This window comes from Sebastes umbrosus, chromosome 23, assembly GCF_015220745.1.
Source record: "Sebastes umbrosus isolate fSebUmb1 chromosome 23, fSebUmb1.pri, whole genome shotgun sequence".
NCBI classification, from domain to species: Eukaryota; Metazoa; Chordata; class Actinopteri; order Perciformes; family Sebastidae; genus Sebastes; species Sebastes umbrosus.
In genome coordinates, this window is record NC_051291.1 from 9,283,296 (window position 1) to 9,305,847 (window position 22,552).

The window sequence follows — 22,552 nt, forward strand, 5'->3', positions numbered from 1 at the left end:
GATCTCAGCGGTTTACTTGCCAGCATGAGAATGCATCACATGGCAACTTGGCCGGCAGCGTCGAAGGAGAGCCAAAGACTCACTTAAAGAATGACCCATCACACCTAAACAAACTCTATTTTACAGCCCCAGTACGGCGGCGTGACTGGACTGATTATACAACATAAATGAAACTGTAAGACACTTGTTCTTGTCGTGTTCTTCAGAGGTTCGTTCCACGTGGACACAAACATTGACTGAGGACTCCTGAAGTTAATAACCACCAATTAATTGGAGATTAAGCTCTGATGACTGTTTCCTGGTCATGTATAAGGTCAGCGGCCCGTTTACGTCTCCTGTCAATGTTGTCATTCGATCATGCCGTTGCTATGTTGTGGCGCGGCCCAAGTGTTGTATTCTAATTAAAGTCTATTGAACGTATTGCATTACCAACGAGGCTGCACCGGCATGTGTGAGCGTTCAAGTGTGCGACACCTCTCCGGAGAGGTACAACACCCACAGGCAGATGTTCTTCATTAATAATTATGACCCATCATCAGCCTGACATGTGAGAGCCGATGATACTCGAGCCGGCCTCTCTCAGCTCCTCCACTACTTTAGTGACAAGCTGAAGTTTAACATCCGCTTTGCACTCGAGTCCTGCTGCAATAAGACGGCGGACATTAGACTTCACAGCGGTGCTGCTGAGAGATAATGCACACTCACTAATTGAGTGTTTTGGAGGGAGCCCAGAAGGCTAATGGAAGTTTTGGGGTAATAAGGCGGTGAATTGAACAGGCTGCTCTTCGTTCTCACCTCACTGTTTCCGAACCCAAAAAAAGAAAAGAAAGGGCAGCTGTTTGGAGGCAAATACAGGCAGCTGTTTGCAGCAGTGCTGATGAAAGGGGACTCAACAAACGGTCCTAATAGCTGTTGTTATTTTGACTGAACTTCTGTCACTAGGAAGGATATCCTTCTCTGGCTTCACACACAGCCACTTTATCACTGACTCATTTACTTTAAGAAGGCTCTTCCATCCTCTGTGATTGTGGCTTTTTATTTAGCCAAGTCCTTACTACCGTACTGAAGCATTATTACAATGTTACTGACAAAGACAGGTGGAGGTTTTTGAGTTATTGGACATTGAATTAGTTCTTGAGTAAAGTTTTTGTATGATTTTAGGAATTATGTTTTCGGGTTTTCCGTCCATCCGTACGTCTGTGATGGAGGTACAGTACGTACGTCCGGTCCATTCTTTTGAATGACGATATCTCAATAACGCGGAATTGTTTCAGATTGGCAACAAACATCCACTTGGAATTGATGACCTGATTAAATTTTGGTTGTCAAAGGTCACTGTGACCTCACATCTGCCCCATTCTCGTGATATCTCACCAGTGCGATGCAAAAATGCAGAATTGTCCGCTTTGTCATGTTTCATTTTCGTCCAAATCAAATACAAAATCCAAATAAAAAAATCCTTATTTTATATAGTGCCGTGTCCACTCCACACAACAAACACCTATCCAGACAGAGAATGTCTAACGGGTTAACGTTAACAACACAATACACAAACTAATCGGAACGCAAATTTTCTAACGCTAGCTGTGTGTTGCTAGCCCCAATCTGTGACCAACATAAAACGTAAGCAAGTGCATATCAGCTACATTACCATCTTCATCGTATACCAGGAGCTACTGGGCGATCTCAAGCCATATATTGTCCTTTATTTGGTTGTTGAGGTAGTTGTTGCTGTGTTTCTCGTCCAGTATTGGGTATTGAGAAACCCGATTGATAAGGCGTTCCCCCCATTTTGGCACCAAGCTACCTGGAGGTATGACATCACGTGGAACAATGGATTTCATTGGTCAAACATATGTTTCCGCATATGTGTATATTCTACCGTAAAGTTGTATTTCGTTGTTATAAGTGGGCAACCTCTGGGTCTGAAAAGTGAAGCCAATGCTGAAGTGCCTTAAACTTGCATTCTTTCTAATAGCCAGCAGGGGGCGACTCCTCTGGTTGCTAAAAGGAGTCTGATTGTATAGAAGTCTATGAGAAAATGAGTCTACTTCTCACTTGATTTATTACCTCAGTAAACATTGTAAACATGAGTTTATGGTCTCAATCGCTAGTTTCAAGTCTTCTTCAATACAGCATGATGTTCATTTAGTAAATGATGGTCCCATTTAGAGTCAAATAGAACATAAAGCAGGGGATGCTTTAGGGCGTGGCTAGCTTGTGATTGACAGGTTGCTGTCTGGGAGTTGTCCGTGTTTTCGTTTTACAACTTGCAGAAAACCAAGATGGTGACGGCCAAACTCAAGGCTTCAAAACGGCAGTCCACAAGCCAATGTGTGACATCACGGTGGTTGTTATCAATGCTTATTCATATTGCTTACACTTTTCTCTACAGTATATGAGCTGTTGCTGCTGTAGAGTGAACACAAGTACACAGACTTATCTCTCCAAAATGTACTTTTAATTTGATTTGTGGCTGCGTTTTAGTAAACAGCAGGACTAGTAATTTCCGGTGGTGCTGTAATTGTGAAGCATATCTAAAAAAGGGAACAAGAATAAGCCCTCAGCAGAAATATGAATGTGAATACTATTTAAGCCCATTTGATACAGTGGATAATCAAGGCCACACATAGGAAGGTTATTTATTGAACACTGCAGCAGTCCTCAGTAGTGCCTCTGCAGATATTCACCATTAAAGTCCCTAAAAGAGCCATTAGACAGAATAAAGAGGCATCCATTTAGATGTCCCCTACTGTGAGTCGCAGGAAAGATGATGGCAATAGAATGAGTCAGACAGTTTGTGTAATCTCCCGCTCCATCTCCACTGACTGGAAATATTTGGAAAAACTAAGACAAGATGATGAGGCGAAATGAAGTTACGGTTCAGAGGCCTCTTTAGTCCGAGAGAAGTCGTTATCAAGAAGGCTCTCCTATTATTTCACACAGTTTCACAATAGTTGTTAATGAACAGACTTTTTTCTGGGGATCTTTTACAAATGAGCCATCACATCTTTGGGCATTTCTGGTGTTTGTTTCATTGCTTTTGGTCACAGTCATCAGTCCAGGAGTGGACAGCTGCAGCAGACGGGGGGCTCTGTTGGACACCGTAATGGTCAGAAAGAAGAAATAGTGATTGTTTCTGTAGCTTCACTACTATCAGATATAATGCAGAAACAGGGCAGAGACAAGTATGACTTTCCTAAAAAGGGATTTCTTAACATTTGCAGCATCTTGCATCATGGGACGTTCATTTCACATATTTAGTCCAAATATCCTCCGAGGATTGGGGGTAAAAGAACGACTCTGGACGTTTGACCCTGATACTCAAATGAAAACAGAGATCTGAAATGAATGTTTTTTATATAATTTGTAATTCAATACAAAACATTTCAATGAATTATTTTGTACCCCACTGTTCTGTTGAAGGATCCCGGGGTAAAACAGATGGTATCATGCTGCTGCTGCCTTCAAGTGTTCCCTTTTAAGCGCCTGCCTCCAGAGACACACTATTATGTGGTCTAGTGGCTGGTTAGAAACTGCACATTAACTAAGTTTTAATTAGTTTATTCATAAAGTTGCAGTATCTGTATGACATCTAAACTTTAAAGAAACAAAAAAGAGACGTGGTCACAGTTGAGAAGATCTTTTTCTCTATTATTATTATCATTCTACACCTTTTTGCACATCCTCTAGAGTATGTCCTTGAATCTTGAAAGTAGTAATGACCTTATAAAGTTGTTATGCTAGCAAAGAGTTGTCTATTTACACATCCAGCAGACACGGAGTAACATTAGCATTTATTTGAGGTCACGTTTCTGCCAGCGGATGAATGTAAGTCCAATATTCACTCTGCTTTCAGCTTGGTTTTGGTCTCCACCAACGTCCAAGAAAATGATCATGGTCTTTAGCTGCTAAATGTTCCACTTTACCAGCTCAGCCTGGTTTCGCTTGGGCTACCGACGCTTGGGTAGTGGTCCTTGGCGACTTGACGACTGACATACGTTACTGCTGATTTCATAGACTGTTTATAAGAAGTGGATGTAGTCACCGTGACATCACCCATTGGTTTATAGACTACAGTTTTGAAGCTTCAAGTTCGTCATTTTGGCTGTCACCATCTTGGTTTTCGGCCATCGCCAACCAGAAGTGACACAAGAGGGTGGAGCTAAATACAACAGAACGCTGAACAAGACGTTTTTTGGCGACCAAAACGACCAAAAGTATTCTGCTTTTCTTTCTTTTACAGCTAGGAAAGCACATTTAGATACCTGTTGCTGCAGCTGGAAATAGGGTTGAGAAGAGCTGTGAGACTGATTCAAATAAATGTACTTCAAAAAGATAAAAAGCTCTGCAGAGATTTAATATTAACAGGTTTTAAAGCATTTCTCTGCACCAAGATGTGCCATCGAATTCTCTAATTTGAAAAAAAGTTCCTTTATTTGAGCTCATCTTTGCGATGTCTATATTTACCGTGTTGTTTGGTCTTCCATGTGAGCACACCATATAAGTATGGTATGGTATTTCCAGCTTGCGGTTGAAGTTTGCACAATAGCTGGAACATCACTAGCGCTGCGCTGACGTCTGCTGCTTCAGGATGAATCATTGTGTAGCATTTGTAGCATGGCACTTTATTTCTTCTCTCTTAGCTTGTTTTTCTCCACCTTTGCAGATAGTGCCCTGCTGCTTTTACATGACGCTGGGATTTATTCAGACTACGAGTTCAGTGTATGAAAAGATAAAATAGAAGATGGCTCGCTCGTGACCAGCCCTCCCTCTCTTCTTTCTATGGAGCCTGTTTGTCGGTAGAAAAGACTAGAAAAAAAACACATTCAGATGTATTTTTACCGTTTAGTTTCATTCCTGTTTGGCTCATCGCCGGCTCACAGGTCGACTGGGCCAGCGGGTAAACTCCCAGATCTCCAGATGGTCACTCAGCCTTTGGTTGTATCTTGGCGAGGTTACTATAAAAGTGTGACTTTAGATCATAAAACACGCACATATGCAGTCATATACATATCTGTCTGTTCAAACACCTCTCTGTCCTCAGTGACATCCCGTCACATGTCCCGTATTAAATATGTCTACTGGTGATTAATTCCCACTTGAGCAGCACTGGTAAAAGTATCTGCTGGTTCTGCGTTGACGATGACATGTCCTGTAATTGACTGTGATTAATCGTTGCCATGGAATTGCTAATGTGCCCCGAAGGCAGAGCTGTGACTCGGTCGTATTACCAAGTGATGATTAAATGTCTTCGGTTCGGCCCCCGGGGAGCTGGAGGCCATGACAGTGTGTCAGAGGACGGCGGAGGAATCTTCCATCTCAGTCGCCCATTAGGGAACACAACAGTTGTCTCGCCGTGATAATCTCAGGTCACAGGTGATAAGACGTCGGCTCACCTCACTTTGTCTGCTTGAATTACACGCTTGTTTTCTGACTGTTATTTTAGTTAGGAGCAATATGCTGTAAAACACTTCACAATCACGTCTTATACGTGTCATTATTCGTTTTTTAATCATGCTTTTTATTTTTTTCTTAAGAAAAATGACTACAACTGCCTAAACTATAACAACTAAAGTAATATGTACATATGATAACAGATTGTAAGTAACTGTAAATTGGATTCAAAAACAGAGGACAGAAAATGGTAATAATAAATTAATAAATTAAATAAATAACTATAAATAAATGATTAAATAAGAAATGTAAAAAAATATGATAAATAAACAGTATTAATAATAATAATAATAATAATAATAATAATAATAATAATAATAAATACATATAAATAAATTAATACATCAAATTAGTTTACACACCAATTAAAAAATAAAAAATAATAAAATAAATAATGTTATTAATAATAATAATAATAATAATCATCATCATTATCATAAATAAATAAAAATAAATGAATGAATAAAATTAATTCACACACACCAATAAAATAAATAGTATCAATAATAATAAAACGATATAAAGAAATAAAAATAAATAAATGAATACAATTAATTCACACACCAGATTCCCAACACTTACTTATATCCCTACGGTCCCGCCTCCACGTTAATTAAATTTTTATTTTCATAAAAGCTTTTCACAATATGCCTAATTAACACCCTAATGGCCTAAAGTCGGTTATCTTGCTAGGATATTGATAACTATTTTCGTCTAAAAAGAAACATTGCAGGCTCAAAGTGGGGTTACATACGTATTAATGTCAAGCGGCTATAATCATTCATTTTATAATAACGATGGATCAAATTACTATGTGTAATCTGAAATGTACTGCTTGAGAATTACCACCTGACTCAGGAGTTCTCCTCAGATCTACTTCAGCTTTCATTGTTTTGGTTCACTCTCAAAGCTCTTTTTCAGGCACAGCAAGTCGCTGTATTTAGCGAAAAAGAAAAAATACTATAATTGTTTTATTTAGATTTTTTTCCCTGTTTGCTGTTTATGCCATTAACTTAACTTTTTGTTTTATTACAACATTAAACATCCAAAATAGGCCAAGTGTCTGCCATTAGAGTTAATTAAGTCAAGAGTTAGTCAATTGCACTTTCATAATTAAGGCTACAGAAATAATTATTCATGTATATAATTTTGTGAGTGTTTGTTTTGAACGTGGCATTTCCTCCGAGCTCTGACTGGACTTGTTGATCATCATGAATCTCTATTAGCTCTGAGTAACTGGAGGTGCTCTAGAGTATACAGGCCTATTTTCCATATTATTTCCATGCATATGCATCTCCTGCTGAATCAACCCAAGAAGTGTATTTGTGTGTTTAACTGAAAGTTAATGATGAAATTCAAAAGATTATGTTGAATTAAAACAGAAATATGATGCAATGTTTAAGTTCCCAAGTAGTGTGCATTGAGCCAGCAGAAAGATAAAATGATACCAAACGCTGCCGAGCATCTCATCCGTCTCATTACCATTAAACATTTTGCTCTTTTGATGGATTCAGGCGTTCTCCTCCCAGAACGGCCTCCATGCTGAGTTAGCTGCAGGAGACCAGTCTTCTAAATTTGCAACCGAATACTATCTGAACTCCCATTTATAGTTTCCACTGCTTCCTCACAAACTCAGTACTACACTGATGAGGAAAAAAGTTGGCAGAAACCACCAACTCTTTGCAAAAATACACAACACAAAGAATTAAAAAGCAGCCCCAAATATGAAATTTACAGATAAGTAATAAGTAACTACATTTAAAATATAAGATGAGAAAATTAAAACTTATAGAATCACCACTTTATTGTGGAGTTTACTGTGTGCCTTATGTAGCAAAATTACTTTTTTAATGACTTTACAAAGCATAATATTGGTCTCAATTAGTTTTAAAAATGCCTTTTGGGGGATTTTATGCTTGCGTATTGCAAATATATCTTATCACAGTTCAATTACTCTCCGTCAGAGTAAACACACTGTTCAATAAGTACAATAACTGAAACCACGTTCCCTATTCTCGTTATGAGACCATCATTACACTGTGCTTTATTGTACCTGTTGTAGTGGAGTACATTGATACATCAAAAAGGACATATTGTGAATTGAAGTATGTTGTAAAAGCAATCTTAGACCCATATTCTGGCCCTCAGAAGAGAAAACAAACATTGAATTGACGTCAAAAAGCTTCAGTTGAGGCGTTAACATGTAGAATTAAGGTGAACCAGCTACGCTTTATAGTTTGATGCTGAAATATCTCGACAACATTCGTTTGGATTGCCATGAAATTTTGTGCAGACACTCATGATCCCCAGAGGATGAATCCTACTGACTTTGGACAGTTTGAGGCCGTCGGTGAGAGTCTGTCGGCCTAGTTTTTGCAGTGTGTTACGCACCGTTGGCTCTAGTCTGTCCGTGTTGGAGATTTTTCGGCAGATTCAACATGTTGAAACGGCGGCGGAGCCCGACGGTGAGAGATATCACTCCGATTGGCTGTTCAGCTTAAACAAATCAGTGCACGAGAAGATAAAACGGAAGTGAGGAAAGCAAGAGGACACACACAAAAGGCTCTTCTCATTCTTCATCTTCATCTCATCTGATCATTCCAATACACAGATATTTTCAATTGTTGCCGCTTTGTTTCATGTACGTATCATAACAACGGCTTGTATATCCGCAGTCCACGGTCTTCCGGTTTCCCTTTTTGAATGACTAATACAGACTACCTACGCCTGCTGGTGTGGAGAGTTATCTCCTCTCACGCAGGAGCAGAACGTTGTGCTAACTGGCCGTCAGCTGTAGTCTTTGCGGTGTGTTCGAGTGCAACTTGTTGGCCGAGACAAAGGCGACGTGAGGCGACGCTTCATCGCTGCTAGTTCTTTGATGTCGCCTTGGTGTGACTGGGCCTTAAGAGGGTGAACATGGTGATAATTATACCTACTAAACATCAGCAACGTTGTCCCTTTGAGTGTGTTATCTCTTATTAGAGTTTAGCTCAAAGCACTACAGGGCCTCAGTACAGCCTCACTGACACTCTAAAAGTTCTGTTTTTGTGGAGTCAGGGGTGAAAAAGAGTTCCTTTTATCTTGTTACGTAAAAATGTTTAGCCCCATGAATTCATTCAGCCCTGAACGTACATTAGTTCTAGCATTGGTTGTAATGTAGTGGAGAAAGACGAGGTAATTACAGGGTTTGTAGCTGCTGTATGACAGAATTTACCGTGTTGACATTTCATTATAGTAGGGACTTTTTGCTGTTTCACCATTATTCTTTTTTTCTCAGGGAACAGGGAACAAAGTTGTGCTCTTCTTTAATGAGTCCTTCCAAGAGGGAAGGACTTGGCTGGGAGAAAAGGAAGACACTAAGCTGTCCTCTATGATTAATTCAAATGAGATGAAGCATGAACCCCATAGGAGTGTCGCTTAGATAATTACAGCAAAGGAGACGGGAGCAAATGTTGTCCTGCTGACAAAACCAAAGTCACAAGAACAATTAATGACGGCAAAGAGAGCGGGATTATCAGCCCCGGCGCCGGCTTTTAGCTCAGAGGGACGGCGGCGGGTTAACCGTTTGCATGGTGGCGACTGTTGTGTTTGTTGTGGTAGAAAACTAGATGTCTGTTATTTATGGACGTGGTTATTCTGTTTTTGCTCAGCAAGCTCTGCGAACCCCAGGGGAGCGTTGTCAGCTCTCAGAGTTACTGGTTCTCTGTTGTCTGTTTTTCATGGTTAGTTTATATTTTTTCCCACTGAGCAGGAGGTTTGTACCATAAATGCATATTTCAGTCCTCCTTGCTTTGTCTCCTTAATCTTTATTAATGTCTCGGTGCCTCTTAATATTCAGGCCAGTAGCACACTGCGTAAACTCACACTGAGTAGCGTGGGGACTCGCTGAGTACCTGGAGTGGAAAGGTTGGATTGATGTTTCAACTACTGAGCACCGAACAAGCATAGCAAACAGATACTGCAAGCTGCACCGTCGAGGAGAGAACTGCAAGTGAAGATTGTTGCAGTTAATGATTAATGTATTGATTTAAAATAGTGAAAATGCCCATGACATGTTCTCAGAGCCCAAGATGACACCTTCAGTTGCAGAGTTAATCAATAAATCAATAACATCTCACATTGTGAGGTTGTTTTTGATGAATTAACTAAACATTTTAGCAGTTGTGAAAAGTAACGTTTTGTATCACAAAATGAGTAAAGTCCTGCAAGTCCTTCAAATCAAACAGAAAAATATGTTGTTTGGATTTGGAATCCTTTGGTTAGGATTAAGGTTAAGGACTATTGCTGACTAAATTATAAGAAATTCTTCATCAGTTTTTGTCATGTAAAGCCCCTAAAACCTTCATTTCTCTATAAGATTAAATATTCACGACTAAATTAGCAAAGTTAAAGGAGCAGTTTGTAGGATTTGGCGGCATCTTGCGGTGACTTTGCAGTTTGTAACTAACTGAAACTTCTCCCATGTGCCAAGCGTGTTGGAGAACTATGGTAGCCGACGCAAAAACGTGAATGGCCCTATCTAGAGCCAGTGTTTGGTTTGTCTACTGTAGAAACATGGCAGACTCCGTGAAGAGGACCTGCTCCCTAGGTAGATATAAACGACTCATTCTAAGCTAACAACGATTCTTAGTTTCAGGTGATTATACACTAATGAAAGCATAGTTATGAATATTGTATTCCATTTCTGCTAATAGATCCCCCAAAATGTTACATACTATTCCTTTAAGGTTAAAGGGGTTCTGTGCTTTTCCCCTTTCCTTTAGTGTGTTATATAGTTTTTTGTGTGCGTAAAAGGTCTGCGAAGTTACAAAGTCCACGCCAAAGGGAGTTACTCTCCCCCCAAAGAAACACTGCTCCTGAACTGCTTGAAATTGCCTTGATTCAAGTCCCGCCTTTTCTTCCGTAACATGATGATGTCACCAAGTAACACATTTGCATAACGGCTAGTTTGGCACGCCATCAAACAAAGCTAGTTAGAGAAAAGTAGAGTGTTTTTTTGAGCATTAAAGCATGTAAACATGTTCTAGTAGAGACCCAAAATACAAGTATGAACCTGAAAAAGAGCATAATAGGTCCTCTTTAAGGGATGCGTTCTTGTAGGTCACATCCTCCTCAGTCTGAGAGCAGGTCATGATTTCTTTAGTGTGCACTGACCACCCTCAGGAGCTGCCCCCGCTCCATCTGACTAATTGAACTTCGTGACCGCCCATACTTAATCATGTTTGTTTAGTGTGTAGTACCTGGAGATGGGAGTCTTATCTCACCACACATCTTTAATCACTTCAACACCATCACACTGTAGAAATGGGTCATGATTTCCCTTGTTTTCTATGATTTATTGATGTATTTAATTCTTTCTAGATATGAGGCTCCCTGGAGCCGCAGAGCAAACTATGCTGCGAGCGTCGTGCTCTGTTTACGTCTGACTGCCTGTGAACTCTGTCAGGGGCCTTTAGTCTGACAGATGGAGAACCTCGGAGCGCACACTCACCGTGTCATTCTGTCGAAGCAATGAGGTTTCAAGACAGGCCAACTTTCCTCACACTGACTGGGTATTTTTGGAACAAACAATCACACAAGATCAGAGAGAGAGAGTTTGTGTTTACTGTTGCACTGCAGCTCAGAGCTTCAGACGTTCACACATATTGTTTTATTCACATATTACTCTGCAGTAAGAGAATGCATGAACTCACCAGATTCATGGTGTTTTCTGTCTGAACTTTCCCTGTAAGCTTCAAAAACCTCCAGCGTTCCGATAAACCAAGTAAATAATCAGATCAATGGGTGCATTAATATTTCTGAGAAACCGACCCTGCAGGCTCACGCTGCAGTATTTTCTCTACTCTTGAATGCATCACTAATGACCTCATCGATAAAACCCCAGATCAGAGAACTATGGCTCTCTAAATGTCAGTATCAACCTCTTTGGACTCTCAGACTTTGAAAAGCATACTGTACCTCCTCTGGTGTCCAAAACTATTAGAAATGTAAAATTTCTTCAGACTTTCATTCGTTCTCTGCTCCTGCTGCGTACCGACAGGTTCATACTGAAAGCAATGAACCACATTATTCAAGTAACGCGCCAGGAAATGTTCTCTATGCTGCCTCGAATAAAGGTTTACTTAATCTCCGTGGTGGATATAGTTTTTACAGAAAAGTGTTCGGTTATGAGTTTTTTCGTGTGAGTCCTCAGGATGTTGGGGAAATATTACACAATGTTCTCTATCATAAAGGTTTGACTTGCTTTTGTTTCATAAGATGACATTGCATTCATTCTCTGCCTCATCCCGACCTTTCCGCAACCCTTAATCAAAATCTAAGTCTGTGTGAAAATATTTTTGTCCCTACAATGTGACTAAAGGATCATTCGGACCTTGTTATTACTCATATTTTTGGCCATCATTCTTATTCGTATTGATAACATCTGGGAACGTGGTAGCCTGATTCCAGACCTCTGAATCATCGCCCACATCTCCAATTGTTAGATTAGATTGATACCACTCTCATATCTGTCCAGGGCTCAACAGGGATTGCCCGTTTGCAGGGAGCAAGTAAAATGGTAAAAAAAAGACCGGTGGAAGTACCTAATAACCACTAATAAATAATATGATTTGTATAGGGGCAAGTAAAAATTGACCTTGGTCAAGTAGATTTCTGCTTGGGCAAGTAAAAAACGTTGAACCCTGCTGTCCTTTAGATATTAACAGTGGTGTAGTGGAGAGTATACGTAGGTATACGGGGTATATCCACCTCTTTTTGTGGTGGTTTACAGTATATACACCTATCAGCCAAAAAGCCATTGGAATATATAGGAGAGTATACCCACTTCCTCCTACCTAGTAGTACATCCACCTCATCAACAACCAGTACACCACTAGATATTAAGCTGGAGCCAGGAGAAGGTTAGCTAAGGTAACAAAATCTGCCCACCAGCACCTCTAAAGCTCACATTTTGCTGTAAAGAAAAAGACAATTAGCCTTTTTACAGTGCTAGCTGCCCATGTTTGGTTAATCGGCTGCTGGATGTAGCTGCATATCTAACTGACAGATATGAGAGTGGTATTGATCTTCTCATCTAACTCTCTGTCAGAAAGGGAATAAGCGTATTTCACAAAATGTTGAGATATTCCTTAAATCAACATTGATCAGTGTGAACATTTTTAACTTTATTGCACCTACCAAACGCTGCAGCAGTTTCCGTGTGAAACTCAAAATGAAGTTGGAACGACGAATACCTCACTCTGTCAAAATAAGAGCACACGTGACCTGTGTGATCTTCTGACTTCTCACGTTTGGTCACACGTGATAGAAACAATAGTAAAAGCAACAAAAATAACACCCCTGTTCTAAGAAATCTGAATGATCCTTAATGCATCTGTCGGTCTGATTCCAGCCTACAACCACATTTCTAGTGACAGGAAATTCAAAAGGTTTAAAAATACTTTCCAGATTAATTTGACATTTTGCACACTGATACAGATATTATAGTTTCCTCATGGCGCTCTCGGTTGTCACGTAGGAAAACTGGGAGAAGAATGAGAGCTGAAGATGAAATGAGGACAGAGATTTACTGAGAGAGGCACGATGTGCGTAAGATTTAATTTCAAGGCAGCAGTTTCCCACTCAGCCAGGATTGTGTGGGCATATGTGTATGACTAAATGTACGGTGAATCAGAGGGTGTGCAAACGAAAAAGTGTGAGTACTCACATGACAAAGGAGTGGAGAAGAAAATGAATTGTGCTCTGAGAGTAATGCGTAGGACTTTGTTATAATGACTAGATGTTTCCTCAGTGTACTACACAGTGTTATTATTCTTATCTATTTCTGTCATTTTTATTTCCCCTGTGTCTTTATCACATTATGTTGGAAGAATTCATACACCGTTCTCATATATAAACTTCTCCTCCAGGTGATCTGGTGTCCCGGGCCATGCACCTCCTCCAGCCGCTGCACATCAAGAACCCCAGCAACGGGACTCCAGTCCACCAGAAGTCCACCACCAACACCACGGTGCACTGGGAGCCCGAGGCCCTCTACACCCTGTGTTACTTCATGCACTGCCCACAGATGGAATGGGAGAACCCCAACGTTGAGCCCTCCAAAGTCACCTTACAGACCGAGAGGTGAGTCCAACAGGAACCCTGGAAGTGATGCTGCTTTTACACTTTTAGTTTAGTCCAAATCCAGGAACAGTTTGCCTAAAAATGTGCTAATATGAACTATTTTTCTGTATCCAAGTCCACCTAAATGAGGTGTCATGTTTGCATGGATAGCATCATTGGTGGCATTTTCGAATTGTTAGCAAAAAACAGGACATCTTTGCAGCCGGTACGGATTATTTTGTACTACGGTTTTGCACTCTGCAGCTTACGTTAGAACTACGGTGGCCTCCAGTTAACGTAAAACCATCGACTGTATATAAGAAGTGGAAGTAGTCACCTTGATGTCACCCATTGGTTTGTGGCCGTTTTGAAGCCTGGAGTTCGACATTTTGGCCGTCGCCATCTTGGTTTTTGGCCGTCACTATGTTGTTATTTTGCAACCAGAAGAAGAGGGTGGAGTTTAGTACAACTGAATGCTGAATAAGACATTTTTAGGCGACCAAAAAGGTTATAATTAACTTTCATGAACTATAAATACACGTTGAAAGGGTTAAAGTTATAAGACGAAAACACGGACAAGCGACCTGTCAATCGTAAGGCAGCCACGCCCTAAAGCATAACCTGCTTTATGGTCTATTTGACTCTAAATGGGACCATAATTTACTAAATGAACATCATGCTGTATTGAAGAAGACTTGAAACTAGCGATTGAGACCATAAACTCATGTTTACAGTGTTTACTGAGGTAATAAATCAAGTAGGTCATTTTCTCATAGATTTCTATACAATCAGACTTCTTTTTGCAACCAGAGGAGTCGCCCCCTACTGGCTATTAGAAAGAATGCTGGTTTAAAAAACTTCAGCATTGGCTTCACTTTTCAGACCCGAAGGTTGCCCACTGGACAGCAATCACTGGCTTTTACAGTACGTCTAGAGACCATTATTGACACTGAAGTGGTCTAGTTCAAGCGATTTACCTGATTTACAAGATTCACCAGTAACTGTGATCACCTAAACACAAATACCTGGTAAATATGAAACGGTCATGTGATATTACCGTACTCTACCAGTTGTCGAGGATCACCTGAACTAACCCCCAGCCATTTTGAAAATAATTCCCTCACCGTCATTCAGTTTGTCAATTAGATAACATATACAGTATGATATGTGGTCTTTGCCTCCGCTCATCAAGCTTTAAATCAAGCTGTAAGATGATTTCTATCTCTGAGAAATGTGTGTGTATGTTAAAATCCAATCTCCCTAAATGTCCATCACCCACATTTCTGGCACACATTACACTTTAAAAGCTCTCCGTCTCGATAGGTAGACACATATATCACCTCACCCATACTGCCTCTCTCAGTTAGTTTCACACCAGAGCTAGAATCATTTCTACTGGTCTAAAAGGTTAGTGCAGACATTCCTACTGTACTTTCTTGCACAAGTTTTTTCGCCTCCACAAGCGATCCCGGTGTAAGATGCTGCGTGGGCTGGTCAGCGCTGACACCTCCCCAGGCATTGATCAGATTGATGGGAACCAGAGGGACTTCACTCGGATGGACGGATGGACAGATTCCCCAACATTTTCCCTCCGCTGCGAGGAGATAAAACTCCATCCTGACGACCCTGGGGAGCATCAGGAATGTCAGGCGGAGTGACATGTCAGCAGGCTCTCAGGTCCCCGGAGATAAAAATGCTCTATTTAGCATTCTGCTGAAAGGTTGAAGACGAGTAGAACGGGCCTGAATAACACCGCGGGATGAGAGGGAGGGAGAGTATGATTTAATGAGATGATATATTAAACAAAGGGTTGTTTTGTGAAGCTTCAGATGAACCTATTTTAAAGGACCAGTGTGTAACAATTAGGGTGGGCAGAATACATACATAAGGAGCGTGTCCTCTTCACGGAGTCTTTCATGTTTCTACAGTAGCCCAGGTTGGACAAACCAAACACTGGCTCTAGAGAGAGCTATTTGCATTTTGGTTCTCCAAACAAGCTTGACACACGGGGAGAAGTTTAAGTTGGTTGCAATCTGCAACCTCACCGCTAGATGCCTCCAAATCCTACACTCTGCTCCTTTAAGGTGAGAAAATATTGAAGAGTATAGGGCTTTACCCGAATCAGATTTTTTAAATTTGACTCAGATTTGGCTGTTCAATAAGAAGATTGGACTATTTGTTCTTTTTCTTCTTCATATAGACGATCTTGCAATCAGTAAAATCCATTAGCATGAGTTTCTATGATGATTTCGTCCTCATTAACAGTCAAATGTGGTCCGCCACAGTTTCATAATGAACCGAATATGTGACTCTTGGCTCGTAAAAGGCCTGGCTTGAAGGTGGCTCGTGGCTCAGTCCGTTAGCTTCGCAGCACCCCTCGAACAGTCCTTGCCGCTTCCCGAGGCTGTGAAGTTAGTGCTCGCACCGCCCTCTCTCCTGGCGTGACTGTCAACCGGGGCAGACTGTCCTCAGTGCGAGCGGGCAACCGACCCGATTCATCTGTGTCATCACCATTCATATCTATACATCCGATGTGTTTCTGATTAATTTGTTTACAAGAGCTCAAAATTGTTTTGTAAAAGCACAAATTTCTTCATGGATGTTGAATTAGAAGAAGTAAATTGCTCCAATTTTTGACGTTTGTAAGAAAGGTGAAGAATCCAGAGGAATTTAAAGTAGTAACAGAGCTGCAGCAGTGTGTGGTTCATGATGTATTCAGTATTTTTGGCTCAGACGTTTGCTTCCAAGGAGGAATTTTTACCCTGGCAGATCTGGCTGTTGCTGGTTGTCGCTGCAGGCCTGCTGTCTGTATCGATGGATAACATTACCCTCGCTGTTTTCATTCCAGACTGGACCTCCCTCTTTTGCAAACCCAGAACTGTAGATATGTCTTTCAGGGGGTGAAGCAAACATCAGCTCTGAGAAAAGGGAGGAGGTCTGAATTGTCACATTAGTCAGCCAACTGCTAAACAGCAGCGGAGAGACCTCGCTTTTATAAAAACCCTCGCCAGAGTTCAGATTCCTGGCAGACTGTAGGTGTAAAGACAAGGATAGCTCTGGTTGTGGAATGAGAAACTGACTCACACAAAAATATAGACCAGTCGAACACAGCGTGTCAATATCTAAAAGCTGCTGCCTTGATTAAACATGTGCTTACAGCTAAATTACAGACGGACCAGGCAGCTGCATGCATGGTAAACACAACAGTCCCAAATGGTTTCTCTCAGTCGGGTACTTGCTTCTGTTTGGATCATTTTTTTTGGAGAAATTATGGTTGCCAGAGGGTCATGAGGGAATAAAGCTCTACAGGGACCTTCGCTGATGGATTCATAATATAATTTAACTGACTATAACATGAAATTAACTCGTTTGATTTAAGGTTTTAAGGGTTTCTAATGCGCATCTGAGGCTGCTTCATGGTCTTATTATCATCTAAACTGAGATCTGGTGAGTCAGAATTATTCCTAGCTCTGCCATAATTCATGTTTCTTGTAGAGTAAGTACATCTGTTGCTTAAAGGGTCCTGACTAGTTGAGTTCATAAAAAGGACATAGTCATGATGGCAAATGGGGAGAAAAATCAAGCGTAATATGTGCTTAATGAGAAGCTAGTGAAAGGGCTTTGAGGGGCCAGGGACTGTAAAAAGCCCTTATAAACCATATATGCCAAGGCTGTCCTGTTTGTCATTAGTTCACTTACACAGAGTAGAGAGAAGGGACGTTTTTATGAGCCTGAGAGGATGATTATTATGAATGAGACGGATTTACTGAAGGCACACTGCCAACAGACGGACTCAGAACAATAATTTAGATCTATAGAGTGCTGCAGGGGTGGCGTGTTTTTGTAGGCCAACCAGGAAGTTAGCATCGCCCTGACAAAAAACTGTGGCAAACACATGTTTATGATGCTTACACGTTCTGTTCAGCAAGATAATCTTCACACTTTCATGATTTTTGAAGTTTGAATGCAATCGTAAAGTAAAATAAAAAGCTAACATTAGGCTATGAACAAACACACACACATTTCTCAGAGACAGAAATCATCTTACTGCTTGATTTAAAGCACTGATGAGTGAAGGCAAAGAGCACATATCATACTGTATAAGTTGAAAAAACTGAAAAACGAAGAAGGAATTCTTTTCAAAATGGCTCTTTAATAATATTTACCACTCGAGAATTGGTAAAAATGATCAATAATCCCTCCAAAATATCACATTAAGACACCAAGACCTTGAGGAACACCATAGAAAAAGCCATGCTGTGATTTGGTATCAAAAACTTTTTGACATTTGGAGATTTCAGCAAGAATTGCATTTTTCGGCGATTAGATGGCGAGCACTTCTGTTGTGTAAACTGCTCAGAAACCCCCTTATTGTCTAATCTAACTAGGAAAGCCATCCATCCTCTGAATGCTCTAGGTCTCTAGTTTGTGGCTGTAAAGTTTCATGAGGCTGTGATTATCCTAGAGGTCACCACAGGTCATTTTATACAGTGAGGTCAAGTTTCACTACAATGAAACGGCTACTATGGGGATTACCATCATCACACATGAATACAGTTGGGCTCATTAGATCCACAAGAGTCTCAGCTTTACAGTGATACCCAATTTATGTAAATCAAGACTGTTTAGGGAGCCCAGTATGCAGAAATATTCAAATACATCATTTTTAGAATAGGCGAAAATAACACATTTATACTGCATAGCAAAAAACTGCATGTGATTAACATAAAGTAGGCAGGTCTGTAAACGGGAGACTTGTGGGTACCCATAGAACCCATTTTCATTCACATATCTTGGGGAAAATTTTAAATTTAGCCTTATTTAGCGTCCTTTCCGACAAGATAGCATGACATGGTATCATCCCTCAGGTTTTCTAGTTTCATATGATATCAGTAGCTTCTCTCTAGCGCTAAAACTGAACCGGCTACAGCCTCTGAAAGGCAGTAAAGTCGGTCAGGTCAATACATGCACATTTTTATATTAGGTCCAAATGTTTCTTATCTGAATCTTTTTTGTAAAGCACACCAGCTCATTCTGCTTATAAAGTGATGTAAACGGGTTAAATGTCTGATGAATGTCTGACCTGAATTTAGCTGCTGTTTCCCTGTGAGAGAAGAAGATAAATAACAGACAGAACAACATAAGAGTGTTTATGAGAGAGAAGGATTAGGTGATTTACAGGTTATGGGATTAGAGACTATATTCACACACACGCACACACTAGTGCTGGAAATAAATGATGAAATATGAACATGTCAGCCAGGCAGGACCCATTACTGATTTTGATTAAAGAAGGTAATAACGGAGTTTAGGGAGGTTGCAGCATCGAGATCTCTTTCTGTTCTGGACTATCTCAGTTATTCATTATGAATATTGATTTGGCGTAGCTGCCTGTTCAGTTATCTCTGAGGGCATCTTTAATTAGAGAGTTTGTGTGCTATCAAGGTTGGACCACTCTATTAAGTGATTTTATTTGAAAGGTGAACAGAGCAGCAGTGTGTTTTTAAAGGATTCAGTGATTCTTTATTAATTTTGGCATACAAAGGTCACATTGATAATGATACTATATATTAATATGGCCTTTAACACTTTATAAATGTAACTGAGTGGACATTTTTTTCCTCTTTTGTAGCCTTCTGTAGATCTGTTTTTGTGCATATGATGTTTTTAGCTTTTTATTATATTTGAACATTCTTCATATTTTACATCATTTCATATTTTCGTGTTTAATATAGAACTTTTTTTTCATGTTTTATAATGACCTCCTGTTTGCACAATGCTAAATTTAATAGGTAAAATAGGTAACAAATATTACTAATAAAGAGTTTGACACTCAAAAACTGAGCTAATCTTCTTCTTCAGGACTGTGTAGGTGTGGTTTGATCAGATTTGATTGACAGTGACGAAACAACCCACCAACTGTCATCAGATTCTGACTCAAATGTTGTTAAATCACGACTGGGATGTCGCCTTTTTCCCAGCGGAGCTCCACCCACTTCAAACCAGAGAATAGAGAGAGAAAAGAAAAACTGAAATATCTCATGTGAATCCACCCAAAACTTTGGTAGAAAATAGTGTGTTGATGTGGGATCCCGTCAGTCATGGTAAGAAACTGACAAAAAATAATAAGCTTTCAGCATTTAAACACGGGCAAATAGACAATAACAAAATAAAACAATATATACTAAATATAGAAGTGAAATAAAAAACAGAGACCATTAAGAATAATAAAAATGAGAGAATTATTAGCCTATATATATAAATATAAAATCTGATAAATCCATTGTTTACAGTCCGATAAGCAGCTGGAGATACGAGACTGGAGTTGAAAGACGATGTGTACGACCGGATTGTTTCACAAGTAGCCAGTTTACAAGCTCATTTTAAACCAATAAAAAGCTAAATCATCATCAGACGATAGCCGGTGGGTTCCCAGACTGCATTTGGGCCGATTCGTTCCTTCTCTTTTGCTCTCCACACAGACTGTTTACCCGCATTCAACCAAAGCCTGCTCGAACATGATTGGTCAATACTACTCAGGCTACAACAGAAACCAGAACTTCTCCGATACCAAAATCTCGTCCCGTTGCCTCCAGATTCTACATGTGAATCCAGAATCTCTTTATAGAGATTATTTTAACCCAAACCAGGATCTTTTCCTAAACCTAACCAAGTAGTTTTGTTTGAATTTCCGCAGACTACCAGTGAATTAAAAAAGTGCCGCCAAGGGGTCCTGACCAAGCGTCCGTATGTGACGAGTTGGGAGTGAGAGCGTGTTGGATTTTCACATTTTGTTTGATTAAAACAACCCTTTGTTTCCCCCTGCAGGCCGTTCCTGGTCCTGCCTCCGCTGATGGAGTGGATCCGGGTGGCGGTCGCCCACACCGAGCATCGACGGAGCTTCTCTGTGGACAGCGATGACGTGAGGCAGGCCGCCAGGCTGCTTCTGCCCGGGGTGGACTGTGAACCCCGACAAATAAAGTAAGAATATTACTTATATTATTATTACTTTTGCCTGTAAACCAGTAGCTTAACTCAGCCCATAAAAAGATCCACAAATCCTCAATACACCCCAAAAAGTCATAGTAATAGTGTGTATCTATAAATCTATAAAGCCCTCTGTAGCACTTGAACAAATTATTTTATTTATTTATTCATTCATTCATTAGAATTAAAAACAAACAGGGCTTTTACCCAGAAGACTGCTGTTCATTTCCCCTGTGAAACAGACATGTTGATGTCTTTATGTTCACAAAGTTTCACTTTCACTTCACAAACTTTAGTCATTTTAACCCCAACTACGATGTTAATCTAACTAAGAGTGTTTGTTCGAATTCACAACGTTAACCACGAGTTTACTGCGACCGTAGTGGAGCGTCATAGTTTGACCCGTTGGGTTAGCCGGTGCGTCAGAAAGTGACGCCAAAGGGTCCTGACCAAGCGTCAGTATGTGACGGGTTGTCTGGCTTCGTGACTCGGGGATAAATCTTCTCTCTGCATGTTTCTGTCTCACTGCAGCCTTTCCCCCTCCCTCCTTCACAAACACACCTCAGCAGTCACGTAGCCCGTGCACATTCTTTGTCACATGGCAGCTCAGTCAGCGACGTTGTGTCGATGTCAGCGGGTTAAGAGTCGCATCACATCCCCAATACTTGCAGAGAAACAATAAATGAAACACTGAGAGGTGTGAATTGCCAATTAACATCTCTTTACATATGTCAGCTCAAATTGTCACGTAACACTTGACAAACATCACCAAACGGCTCCTGTCTGACCTCGCGGAGACGGCGGCTGTGACAGCTGCTCACAGCTTGGATTAAGAGGCTTTACGGGAGACATGAAGGAGTAATAATGAGTCAGAGCAAAAGCCTTACCTGGAGAAAAGCTACTTTAGGAGAGGAAGAAAGTAGAGAAGCAGACGAAATGCAGAGTGAATTGACTTTGAACGCAAAACAGCTCAATACTTGAAATAAACTCATAAAGTCACAGTTAATTTCATAAAATGGGTGTGCAGTGGAGATGTGTATCCACAGATCTCAAAATCCATTTCTGAGATAAGCTCCCACTTAATCACAGTAATGGATCTGCTGTTTCCACCTGCAGAGCGGAGGATTGTTTCTGTGCCACCAGGAAGCTGGACGCCGCCTCCACGGAGGCCAAGTTCCTGCAGGATCTGGGCTTCAGGATGCTCAACTGTGGACGGACGGATCTGGTTAAGCAGGCCGTGAACCTGCTGGGGCCTGATGGCATCAACAGCATGAGCGAACAGGTAACACACACACACACACACTCCTACATACATGTATATAGAGCAGTAACACCTACACAGAACTAGTGGAGAGTTAAACACAATGAGTTTCTAACAAGCATAACCTGGCAGTCCTTCCCTGTTCACACACATGCTGAGCACAGGCTGCTCCGTATTAGTCATGCAATGTGCTAAATTCTTATGCCATGATTTAAAAATCCACATTATTTACAAGAAAATGTTGGTTTCTTTGTGACTGTTAGTGCTGTCAAAGTTAGGCAAATTTGTTTTAATGCTCAAACTAATTTCTTTAACGCAGTAAAGGAATCGATCAGACTGGAGCGGGCTCAGTTTTAAAGCTAGAGTGAACATACTGGCATCATATGAAACTAGAAAACCTAATGAATCCATCGGTACCAACCATGTCAGACTAGCCTGTTGTGAAGGAGGCTAAATAACGCTCCAAACATACGTTAGGAAAAACTGGCATGACCAGGGGTCCCTTGACCTCTGACCTCAAGATATGTGAATGAAAATGGGTTCTATGGGTACCCACGAGTCTCCCCTTTACAGATATGCCCACTTTATGATAATCACATGCAGTTTGGGGGCAAGTCATAGTCAAGTCAGCACACTGACACACTGACAGCTGTTGTTGCCTGTTGGGCTGCAGTTTGCCATGTTATGATTTGAGCATATTTTTATTCTAAATTCCGTACCTGTGAGGGTTTCTGGACAATATTT

The 22,552-nt window shown here is 40.6% G+C and overlaps 1 protein-coding gene across 3 annotated transcripts in view; it reads left to right on the forward strand.

Annotated features, from left to right (window-relative positions):
* The window catches only part of LOC119483089 (ankyrin repeat and BTB/POZ domain-containing protein BTBD11-A), a 181,150-nt gene that overhangs the window by 136,916 nt on the left and 21,682 nt on the right, over positions 1-22,552 (forward strand). For all 3 annotated transcript variants that reach the window (XM_037761124.1, XM_037761122.1, XM_037761123.1), the window contains exons 3-5: positions 13,368-13,581; positions 20,389-20,541; positions 21,664-21,829. In XM_037761124.1, the coding sequence (XP_037617052.1) occupies positions 13,368-13,581; positions 20,389-20,541; positions 21,664-21,829 (533 nt within the window). The remainder of the gene's footprint in view (positions 1-13,367; positions 13,582-20,388; positions 20,542-21,663; positions 21,830-22,552) is intronic.